General features: G+C 31.9%; 1 protein-coding gene across 2 annotated transcripts in view; it reads right to left on the bottom strand.

Annotated features, from left to right (window-relative positions):
• LOC118182790 (clotting factor G beta subunit-like) overlaps positions 1 to 12,761 on the bottom strand; it is a 62,376-nt gene that overhangs the window by 22,382 nt on the left and 27,233 nt on the right. For both annotated transcript variants that reach the window (XR_015042061.1, XM_085820336.1), the window contains exons 6-7: positions 10,224 to 10,345; positions 4,517 to 4,776 (exon numbers count right to left, since the gene is read on the bottom strand). Coding sequence is in view for 1 of the 2 variants with exons in the window: in XM_085820336.1 (XP_085676462.1) it covers positions 4,517 to 4,776; positions 10,224 to 10,345 (382 nt within the window). In the remaining variant the exon portion in view is untranslated. The remainder of the gene's footprint in view (positions 1 to 4,516; positions 4,777 to 10,223; positions 10,346 to 12,761) is intronic.

Here is a 12,761-nt window from a genome sequence, read left to right as displayed (position 1 = left end):
ATCGAAAAAAAATTTCAGACATGGTTATCTGAAGGTATGCGCTCGAAATTCTGATGATTTAAATCAATAGAGCTCTCAGGGCTAGGATTACAATGAAAAGATTTCGAAAATTTTGAATCACATCACCAACATTTTTCCTGCGCAAATTGATCAGCACATTGAAAAACTGTAAATGGTATTGGAACGACACATGTGTGACGAAAATTGCCAATATAAAACATTTAAAAAGACAAACATTGTAAAGGCCCAAAGACAGCATAAGAGAGGAGAGGGGAAAAACTTTAATGGAATTATAAGTTTTCAATATGCCGACCTTCGCAGACGATAACTGGTGACAGACACCAGACGAAGGACCTCCGACCCAGGTCCATATTCTAGAGGACCCATACATAGTTTGGAATATTCGTCGTTCGTGGGACCTCGTCCTCGCGGGCGCAACCCCCGCAGTCTCCGCCCGGCTTTTGCAAAGCATTGGGCAGAACTAAAACGTTGCTATTTTGAAACTCTGTCACGTTGCCTCCTGGCATCACTCCGTTCGCAAAAGACAAAATTCCAGTTGGTGCTCTTTCCACTCTGTCAGTCCCCGCCACGAGAACTGAATGGGGTCAAACCCCCGGGGACTCAGTCGACAATCTCCGATATAGCTCCACCACAGCCGAAGGAACAGACACGACAGTACCAGTACGGTCCCTGCCGAGCCTGAGCTAACCTGAGTACAATACTCGGGTTCTAGTCCTGTGAAGTCAAATTATATACACCCCCGTGGTTGAGACTGCCTAGGTACAGATCTTAACCAGTACTTCCCAGGTGTTCGCCTGAGTCAACCACCGGGGGGGGATAACTGTTGACAATAATAATGAACGTTACAATCAATGGAGGAATCTGTGTAACTATCTTTTTTTACTATCTATTTTATATTATCTTTCAATTCTGGCAAACCTTCAGGATTTTATATGTACACTTTAGATTTCAGATAATCCCAGAACCAGAAATCCATCGGAGTGAGGTTGGGTATCGCGGTGGCCGCGAGACTGCAAAGTAAAGTTACAAGAGATGACTCTATCTTGAAACGTTGTACTACACGCTGAAAACTTGAAATTCCAATAAAAGAATTTTTCTATCTTTTCTCTTGCGTTGTCATTGGTCTTTTACAATGTTCTTCTTTGTAAATGTTTCACGCTGACAATTTTCGTCATGCAAGTATTGTTCTAACGCATTTTTTTCAATGTGCTCATCAATTTTTTTCAACGTGCTACCAATTTTCACTGGTAAAAATGAGTGTTACCATTCGAAAATTTAAGAATTTGTTCACTGTAACCATAGCTGAGAGAGATCTGTTTTTTAAATTATCTTGCTCTCGAGCGCGGTTACAGCCGAAAACATCGCGGCAAAATCATCGCAGACGAAAGCGTCGCGGAGAAAACAACGCAAGGAGAAAACATCGCGGAGAAAACAACGCAAGGAGAAAACATCGCGGAGAAAACAACGCAAGGAGAAAACGTCGTAGTACAAAACATCGTGAGAGAAAACATCGCAGTTCTAAAACAATCTGGTTGAAAATAAAGCGTTTAAAAAACTTCGCAGTTTAAAAACATCGTCGTCGAAAATATCGTGGTAAAAAATAAGGTACCTACAAAAAACATCGCATACAATGCGTTTTTCAAATCCCATAGTGACATATTATGTAATTGACTTTCGCCATAAATAACAAGTCGACATCCAAAAAATTAATACACGTTATACATTAAAATGTTAACGACATTTTAAGAATAAACGGAAACAAAACAATATATAATTTTCATTAAAACAATATCAGAATAACAAATGTGAAAGAAAATAACTTGGTCATTAACTAAACAATTTTTATAGAGGTCGCCTCATGCAGTTATTTATCTTCCTTTTTCTAAACATTTTTAGACTCAATTCTCATGAAATATTATCTTAAACTTTGTAAAAAAAAAGTTTAATTTATTAAGCTTTTTAAAGTTACATAAATTTTCTACTCATTTTCAATTTTTAAATGCTTAAGTTTCCTTTTTATTTTATCAGCAAAAATTTATTAGTTCGTTCAAATGTATGAAATATAGAGGTAAAAGAATCCCTCTTCCTTCTTGCGCTCTATGATCTTTATACGCACATGCATTTACAACTTTCAAAACCTGAAAAAGCATGTGTGCACTGTTATCATCGTGCGATGATTTGTAGATACTTTATTTTTTACCACGTTATTTTTGACGACGATATTTTTAAACTGCGAAGTTTTTGAAACGCTTTATTTTCGACCACAATATTTTGTACCACATGTTTTAGAACTGCGAAGTTTTCTCTTTGCGATATTTTGTACCACGACGGTTTCTCCTTGCGTTGTTTTCTGCGCGATATTTTTGCCGCAACGTTTTCGGCGGACACCCTCGAGCTCATACCTTCAAATAAAATTTCTGAAGTTTAATTTTGATTAGTTGAGCGGATTAGCCGTTAGGGGAAGTTTATATCGGGGAAGTTTTCTTTTATGACTATCCTGTACTTTCTAATAATTTTCCTCCAAGGCTACAAGCTTTATAAAAATTGAAATGCTGTGAGGTGTTGCAGCTAAAAGGTGTAGTAAGAAACAAAGAAGTTTATAATAATTTGCATACAAATGCGTATTTTTTTCTGAATGCTTCATAGAATAATGTAATAAATAAAAGAAAAAGAAAGTTTTCATTATTTATTCTCAAGTTTTGTCTCTCTTGGGAAATTTTCGTTTATTTCTTTCTAATTTAAATTAAAAATAAGTTTTTTAGCGATACTTCAGTACATTACAGTTATTTTTATAAATGTTAATCTGAAACTTTTAATATTTAGCTTCTTGTTAGAATTGCAAAGTGTGACCAATAAAAATTTCTTGCAGGTACCATACTTTAGATTTGAGGCAGGAAATAAGTATGAATTTGACTTTTGTCTGTGCGTCATTTTTATATGTATGTTTTGACAAATATCTAGTAATTTTTTGATCTTAATTAAGGAGTTCTGTTTTATTAACAATTTTAAAAAAATTGCGTTCTTCAGCTATTTTTAGATTGCCTGATAAATTTCTGCTTGGAATCGGAGTTTGAGAACACTGTCCTAAGATATGCTTATTTTTGTTCTCCTAAAGCTGGGAGTTACACCTATCTCGCATAACTTTTGTTTAGAACGTAGAGAGAAAAGTTGAGGTGGAGATAAATACAGAAGTGTTTTTCCTTATGAATGGAATGAATAATATGGATGGAATTTGGATCCTAATATCTTAAATGTGGATGATTTTAACGGTTAATATTTTTTTTTCTTTCAGACTTGCAGAAATTCTAGAAAAGTATGATAAATGAAAAAAAAGGTTTCAATCGAAGATAGCCATACACTTTGCTATATTCGATTTTCACACTCTTGGAAGTGTACTATTACAATGTAAAATACAATTAAGTGTATAGAAAATTGGATGGGAACAGAAGGTTCATTCTCCATATCCTGGGATTCGTTATAGTAAGTGGAGTTAGTTATAGCGAGGTATTTCTATTCTTTAGAGTCTATTCGAAATACACTGACGTTTTCTAAGAAAAGGCTAGTGTATAAAATACCCTCTATATACGAGCTTAATATGCTCTCAGGAGAGCTAATAAAATGATTAAATACGTGCTCCGTACTTTGAGACAAAAATGAGCAAATATGTTTTCTTCAAACATAAAAACATAAAAGACAAAAATTATAATTTTTTATAATCCATTTTTAAATGTTAACCTGGTTTTATAAAACAGGCGGGGTGTTTTTAAGGGGTCAGAAGTCGTTTCTTTTATTTTGCAAATATGGAGCGTCGAAAAAATAACAAGTTTTGTTTACAATAGTTTTATAACAGGGGTGGCTAAACTTCACTGCGATAGGAGCCGCATGGTAAATTTCTTGAAACCTCGAGAGCCACAGCTGGATTTTTCAAGAGTCGCAAATGTATATCGTTTAAAAGTCGGGTCTTGAGTCGGGGGCCAGTCAGAAATCATCAACAATGATTATCACTTGCATTTTTGAAAAAGGTTCCGTTGCTTCTATGATTTCACAGGGCGAAGAAAAAGATTACTAGAATTAGCATCAGAATACACTTAATCTTTAAACAACACATTTCTGAAGTATTTAAGAATCTTGTCAAATTTGGCAAGAAACCTTTGACTGTTACTACCTACAAGAAAAAAAAAAAATATTGCCGAGGCTCGATAGACATTAGCAAATAATAACATCTTAGAATCTGCTCAGCTGTACACAAAACGCCAAGCCTTGTTTATACATGATACTAGAATTTCTTTAACAGAATATAATACACTATTGACAAACATAAAAGAACTATAGAATAAAATAAAAATGAAACAACAATGTTACAAAACGTAAGATAAAATATTTGAAACAAATAATAAATAAATAAAAAATATACAGCGAGAAAAATTAAAAAAAAAAAAAAAAAAAAAAAAAAACACTAATAAACGAGATGCTTTAGAAATTCAAATTTGTTTACCAAAAGATGTGTCTCCCCACCCGGTAACTGTAACATTGTTCAGATCTGTTCTTATCTTGGCTCGTAGACCATCCGAAGGCACACAGACAGGATAGACTTTTTTACTCAGTTTAACTTCTTCCTTTACACGAATCAGCGTGATGTCATTGTAGTACTGGCGATTCTGATACTCAGGATGAACGAGAATGTTCTCAACAGCATATTCCACGCCGTCTTTTGTTGTATGAGAACCGACCACAACTGAAAACTTTGATGGATCACTAAAGGACATTGTGAAAACAAATAGTAAGAGCTGAAGAGTTTAATGAAAAGAAAAATATATGTATAATTGATTCGGTTAAGATGTTTGATTATCTGAGAATAACAAACGTTGATAGAAATCCGTTAAAATGTGAAGTTTGCTTTAAATACGAATTTCTTGAAGTGTGAAGCAAATATTACGTTTAGACATTAAATATCTGAAGCGAGCTTTAAGTTGTTAGGTAAAAATTGAATAAAAGATAACTGAATTTTAATTCCTAAGTGTTTAAAAATTTCAGAGGACAAAACAATATTTCGACAGGGAGTTATTATTTAATCGCACTTATACATGATCGCATTTTGATATCACCATCGAAACAGATTTTCGGATTTTTTTTCTGCGTATATCGGAGCCTAGTAAGAGTTTTTAATCAGCTATTTCCCATACTAATGGCATTTTTATTTCAATTCTATAACTTATATCTATTTAAAAAAATTAATGACATTTTTTATTTCAATTATATAATTCAGCTTATATCTATTTAAAAAATTCTTTGATATTTTTATTTCAATTATATAATTTATATCTATTTTTAAAAAATTCTTCGGTATTGCTTTAAATCTTGAAATATTGCCGTTGCCGAAGTTTTCTCAAAGCTCAAATTTTTAACTTTGTGAAATTTAAGAAGAATCTTGAATTCATTTTTTCTAAAACATTTGGCTCAAAATATTTCACAAGCTACCATCTAAATGAATTTTATATGACAGTTAATTTTTATAGTTGGTAAAACTGAATCTCAAACTCGCCATTTTTTTACTTTCAGTATTTGCTTATTTAATACTCAGTTACAAAATCCAAAACGGCCACTTTTTTAACAGCATATTGCATTTCTCTACGTGAAGAAACTGCTTGAAAGAATCTTGGCATTTATTCTGTTAAAAGATGGAAGATGCTTTAATTCCATGACACCATGCAATCTAAATCAGCGATTCTCAACCGGTGGTACGCAAGAGAAAAATAGGTGGTACGCAAAGAATAACCTAGGATTTCCTAAAAATTATTTTTAACTATTAAATTCAAAAACAAAATACCCCCACACCCTCTTAAATGTTTTCTGTGACACTCATAAATGTATGCTATAGTAAATTGCCGCTCATAGACTTTTATCAAAATAAACCGTTTATATTTTCACAAATATTGTTTGAGCCATAAACGTAACAAAATTTGTCGTAAATGATGTTTTTAAAAGAAGTAAAAGAAATAGATATTGCATTTAAGAGGAAATAAAACTTAAGTTCCAATAAAAAGATAATAGAAATCTCGTTAATTCTTTTAGAGTTGATCGATTAATTAGCATGTCTACACTTTATGCCGCCACTATTTTCAAGCTCATATTGCTCAATTTTCAAATAGAATCATTTTTTACGTCGATTTGCTGTCTCTAACAGCAAATATTTCGTCTTCTTGTAGCTCTGTATTCTTACGTTTCTATGCGATTTGAGAATATCGTCATTTGTTCCTCAATGTGTCGTTTGCGGTGAACTATTATCCAATCAAACACATTGTTTGACACCATCATTTCTTAAAAGACATCTTGAATCTAAGAAAGCAATTTAAAGTATAAATCTGAATAATATTTTAAGACTAAATTGTCATAATTCAAAAGTAGTAAACAAGTAATGAAAGGTTTTGTTACTTCAAGTGAAACAGCTTTGGAAGCTAGTTACCTAATAAGCTTAAGAATTGCCAAGATTGGGCAGGCTCACACTATTGGAGAAAATTTTATATTACTAGCAGCTAAAGATACCGTTTTAACATTATTCTACGAAAATGCGGCTAATGAACTTAATTATATTGCGGTATCAAATGATACAGTAAGTCGATGAATTCATAAAATGGTAAATTCGTTAAAAAGAGACAACCAAACAGTAAAACAGGGTATGTTTCGCATTAGAATTGGATCAAAGTGTTGATATAACGCACTTTGTCCAATTATTAGTTTGCATATGTTTCGAAGAAGATAAAAGAATTGCCGAAAAGTATTTATTTCTGGAATCTCTTCATGATGGAGCAACTGCAAATGAAATTTTTTAAGTAATTGAAAATTTTATGTCTGAGAATAAGTCTATAATAATAATAATGTCTGAGAATTCCTTGGAATAAATGCATTGCCGTATGCAGTGACGGAGTTCGGACTTTAACAGGAAGACATTCCGGTGTTATTTCTCAAATACACAAAGTCGCAGCTGAAACTAAATTTACTCACTGCTCCATTTGATCCGTTTTGAAAATTGTAAATTTTATTAAAAGCCGAACTTTAAATTCAAGAATATTTACGATTTTATGCCAAGAGATGGGCAGTGAACATAAAACGCTTTTGTTACCTTTCGAAGTGAGGTGGTTATCCAAGTTTTAACTTGTCTTTTTGAACTTCGATCAGAAATTCAAATTTTCCTCTGTGATTCAAAATTTGAATTACAAAAATGCTTATTTAGTGTATTATGGTTGGCTCTTTTATCATATTTAGATGATAGTTTTGAAAGTTAAATGTTATAAGTTAAATGAATTAAATTTAGGATTACAAGGACAAAGGGTTAATTTATTTACCATAGAGATAAAGTAAATGCAATGATAAAAAAACTAGAGCTAATAATCAAGGAACTGGATAATAATATTTTAAGCTTTTTACCACTTTTAGAATGTTTTCTATCTGAAAATAATTTGAAAATAAAAGAAGAATTAGCATCCGGCATTAAAAATTATTACCTTTCATTAATAAATAATTTCAACATGTATTTTCCCGAGGATTAAAAAAAGAGAGAGAGATTTCCTGTGATCGAATTCTAACTGAAAATATCAAAAATAACACACTTGTTAACTTTTCGCTGAACTTTGAAAAAAAAAAAAAAAAAAAATCTGAAAGGTTTTAGATTTTAAATTACGTCCAAAAGGGCGTATTTTTAACATTTTTTCTGTTACCGTTGTTTATTAAATATCCCGTTCTTCGCACTTAAACTATAGAATTCAGTTCAAGAGCAATTTCGCAAAATAGTTTTAAATTGAGCATATCTTTAGAATACCGATACAGTCTCGCGCGGTGGAGATAAAAAAAATTTTCTGTACAACGTTGCCATTGCTGGCTTTGAAATCCTTGAGTTTGTTAATTAAAAATTCGTTAAAGTTTTACAAAATATGAAATCGATAATAAAACAAATTCCAAATTTCAAATTTGGGCTTCCACATGCCCATATTCGCAGTAAGATTACGTCATTCAAAATTCGATTGCTCTATGTACCGTTGTTTTATCACAATACGATAAATATACATACATTTAATGTAGATTTTTCATTATTTAATTTTTTCAAATATAATGCAGGAGTGTAACATTTGGTGGCAACAGTTTGAAAAGTGAAACGAACGCTTATAGTAAACCAACGCAAAATCGCAAAACGAAAACAATAGTCCTCAGGGACAAAGTTTCTTTGGACTAAAAAAGAATTTAAAGTCATTTCAGATAAAGCTATTAAATCTTTTTGCCTTTTTGCACAACTTATTTGTGTGAACAAGGATTTTTTCTGTTATAGTACTTGAAAAATAAATACAAAACAAAATTAAAAGTGGACTCTCATTTGCGATTAAAACTAAGTGAATTAAGACCAGACATAAAGAAATTGATTTCTTTTAAACAGGTTCAAATTTTGCATTAAATTTTATAATTAAAGTATCATAACTTAAATTTTGATAATTCAAATGGTAACCAATTTTTAATGTAGTATTTTTTACCTGTGTATATTTAATACAAATAGCCAACAGGCTGTGCAAATGGAAAAAATATATTTTTAAAAAATATTTTAATTGAGAAACTGAAAAATAATTATTGTAAAATGTAGTGGTGGTACTAAAAGCTTTTCAATTTTTATTTGGATGGTGCGCGTTAATCAAAAGGTTGAGAACCGCTGCCCTAAATGAAATGACTGACGGATGTGAATTCAACTAATCAATATTTGCCGCCATTTGTAAATGCTGTATTTTCAAGAAATAATGTGATGTAAGTTATGTTAGAAAATCTGAAATCAAACATGATTTTCTGATCATATTGCCTATTACGAAGTATACGTTACAGTGCGTTAGCTCCTGAAGTTCAAAAATACCAGATTAGGAAGAATAAAAAAGTCGTCCAAAATAGTCTTTAAACTGGATGTGGGAATTTTGTAGTGAATAATACAGAAGAAAATCTTTCAGAATGATACCTATAACTAAGATACCGTTTTCAACTACCTGTCACGTTCCGAATTATCAGACTAGAGATGCTTTGTCATAAAGCATTGAACAGGAACTCTTTCTTTCGTATATTCTTTCGTATATATTACGATAAAAATTTTTATGCATTAATCAGGTTTTTATTCGAGTCGTTCTGTAGTTTAGCACGATTATTTTATACTTACAATAAGTGAACGTATAACTGGTAATTGAATATTGCAAATCAAAATGAGATTCTGCATGTTGTTTTCAGTATGACCCTCAGGAACCCATTGATTCCATATTCGCATGACAGTGATTGGATATCGACACTGCGATGGGTAATATCACGGAGCGATAATCCACACTCTCCATGGGCAACGATCCTGTCTCTATAGAATTCCGACACTTGCTGGTAAGCATTCCTTCTTATTATTCGAGGCATAGCTCGATATTATGAGCAAATCCCGACCTTACAAAGCCGTTTCCGAATGAGAAATCCACTACAGAACTCTTCTTTTATGCAGTGCTCCAGATGTCGTTTCTCCCTCCTGCGTCATCTAAATACGCTGAAATACTTACCATTTGCATATCCCAACCTCTTCTTCCTTTCATGTGATTTCGACGTTCGTCAGATTATTCCTTCCTGGTGTTGCAAGTTTAATGGCCAGCAGTTTATGTACTTCATGATAGATTGTTTAGCATTGTTTTGATTTAATAAGTGTCTCTTGATTATTTAATTAATTTTTCAGCATACTGCGCGATTTTAATAATTTGTAATCTGAATTTGAAATTTCTAAACTTTTGTTTATCTACTGGTAAGAATAAGTAATGCTATTCGTCATCTTTTGATTTACATGTTTATGCCGATTAATGTCCTTCCCTACAGTCAGCGACAATGTGAACATATGTAGCTTTCATAGAAATAATTTAAAAGATAACGAAATTTAAACAAGAGTTTTTACAAACACAGTAACTGCTGATTTTTTTTTTTTTAATAAGCAGTATGTTTACTTTAAATGTCTATTCAGAGCATTACTGTTATGTATCAAAGTATAGAAAGCGGTTTCTTTTATTCCAACACAATTCTAATGAGATTTTATCATTAATTGTTTAATTCACTAATTAAAATAAATTTTTTAGTGGCGTATTGCTATTGTTGTTACCAATTTTAGGCACTAGAAAGAGCCCGAATGAAATTAAGTGAAATAACTTTCTTAAACTCACACGTTTCCTCTCTCGCCATCAAAGCAGTGAGCTGCGGTGAGCACATATTGACGACTGATAAGAGAAGCTCCACATAAAAATCGCTTCGTGCCGCCTGGAAATGGTTCCTTGAAAATGGCCACCTGCAAGATAAATGGTTGAGTCTAAAGAAAAACAATTATTGATCTTCCATACTGAAAAAATGCAAGACTCAATTCTAATGAGATTTTGTCATTAATTGACAAAATCTCTTCTTTTTTTGAAAACTTAAACTATGAGACCTAGAAATTTGAATGAATGTGGCGTGCAGATAATACTCCTTTTCTAATTTTATTTCAAATATAAAGCTAAGGCTAGTCAAATTATTACGGATTATGCAAATGAAATCCAAAATAATGTGTGAGACCATTGTATTTTACACTTCCCATGGCCTTTCATAAGTAGGAATATTTTTCTCTTACTTCTGTAAAACAAAATATTAAACATTTCACACATTTATTAATCAAGGGAACGCTTTAAAATCATTCATATTAAATAAAAACTCACTTTTAAAACTATTGTATTAAAAGTTTTGAATAATTTACTTTATAGCCGAATGATTTAGCTGTAATTAAAATTATTGTTATGAATGCAGTCTAAAAGAAGCTATGGGTTTCTTTAATGGCAGTTGTCACAAAATTCTCAGCAGTAGACCAGCATTCGAATAAACAGGTGCGACGTATAGCAGATCACAAAGTGACATTTCTCTCGCACTCCTCAGAGCAAGTAAAACGGCGATCACATTCGAAAAATTTGCTGCAGCAGACTGGCAATCATAATGCATCTGTGAGTTACGAGGTCACTGGAGAATAAAGTGAATGCCTGGCCGGTAAAACGCAAGGTCCGTAAAAGAAAAGTTTATCTCACTCCCTGTCATCTAAACAAACGAAAGTGCGTTCTCGCTCTGTTTTGGCTCTGACGTCACTGAGGTTCTCCCTCCTCAATTTAATATAAACGTTTTCATTGATTTAAGCTAATTTGTACGCAACTGTGAAAATTAATTTTTTTTCTATCACAAATATTAAATTTATACAGCATGGTATAGAAATGGTTGGTATAGAAATTTATAGTGTATATTGATTTAATGTTTAAATTAATAAGATGTTATGTTAAATTAATGTTTAAATAGCAGTGGTGCATATTATTTTGTATTCTATATTATTTAAATTAATTGATTCCTTAATATATATGAAAACAAAATGCATTCTGTTATGTGTATTTAAATACGAACGGTGAAGAGACATGAGAGAAACTGAAAACTTAGCTTTTCAAGTTATGAAAAGGAATGTGTAAATTACGTTCTTATTTTCGGTGGATAGATTCATGTTTCTTCTCAGTAAGGACATTTGAATTATCATAGATCATATAGAGATGTCTGTCACATTTAAATTTTAGGAAACTTAATTTGAATATTTTAACGATTTTTCAAAATACAGAACTGTTCAAATTATTATACTGTTATACTGTTTAAGTTGTTGTATATTACTGTTTCATAATGTAAAAGAATTTCATTGATCTGAATCGGATTCTTATTGCATCGTATCTGAATTAACAATATTCAATCAGGATTACAGGTAAACATTTTACAAGTACTTTTATAACTTTCACTTTGAATGTATAATTCTTTAAAATATAAAACACAGCTTTTGAAGAAAATCGCAGAAGTGATCGGGCAGAAATAAGGTTCTAGCAACATAAATAAATTTAAATCTCAGCCAAATTAGATTCCAAAACCTCAGGCACAAGTTGGTACAGCTTTAAATATCGGACAGAATAAATGGCTTTAAATATTGAGTTGGTACAGCTTTAAATATCGGAGTTAGGTACAGAATAAATGGCCTTAGTTTGAATTTCTTTTACTTCAACATTTAAATATTACTACACTGCATATTTTTCATTTCTTGTAAATGTGGGTATTTAGTTTGATCATGCTACACTGCTGGCCATTAAAATTGCAACATCAGGAAGGAATGATCTGACGAACGTCAAAATCACATGAAAGAAAGAAGAGGTTGGGATATGCAAAGGATTAGAATTTCAGCGCATTTAGAGGACGCAGGAAGGAGAAATGGCATCTGAAGCACTGCATAAAAGAAAAGCTGTGTGGTAGATTTATATTTTTGTCAACGAGATCGCAAGTTTGGGCCTGCACGGAAGAAAAAACATTTTTTTTTCAGTCAATCCAAATTTTCCACCTGTATATATCATTTACTTTCACTCATCCCCAAAGACTGTGACTCAACTGGCAAAGCATTAGGACTTTGTTTTGAATTTTCTAAATCATTTTGCATTTTCATTTATTATGTACTCAACTTTCATAGAACTTGCAAAGAAATGGACTTTGCTCTCGAGAAAGCCGGAATAGGACTCTGTTTGTTCTTTATTTCAACCCATATTATTACTGTCAACGCATATATATTTTCCAAATAATTTTCAAGTAACGTATTGATTTTATAGATCAACAAAGTGTGAAATTCTATTACTCCTCATCGCAAGAATACAATTTCTTGCTATATAATC

This window comes from Stegodyphus dumicola, chromosome 7 (genome assembly GCF_044657685.1).
Source record: "Stegodyphus dumicola isolate Sdum_Otavi_A_Nest chromosome 7, ASM4465768v1".
Classification (NCBI taxonomy): Eukaryota; Metazoa; Arthropoda; class Arachnida; order Araneae; family Eresidae; genus Stegodyphus; species Stegodyphus dumicola.
Note: the sequence above shows the minus strand (reverse complement) of the source record. Positions and strands in the feature narration are given on the sequence as shown.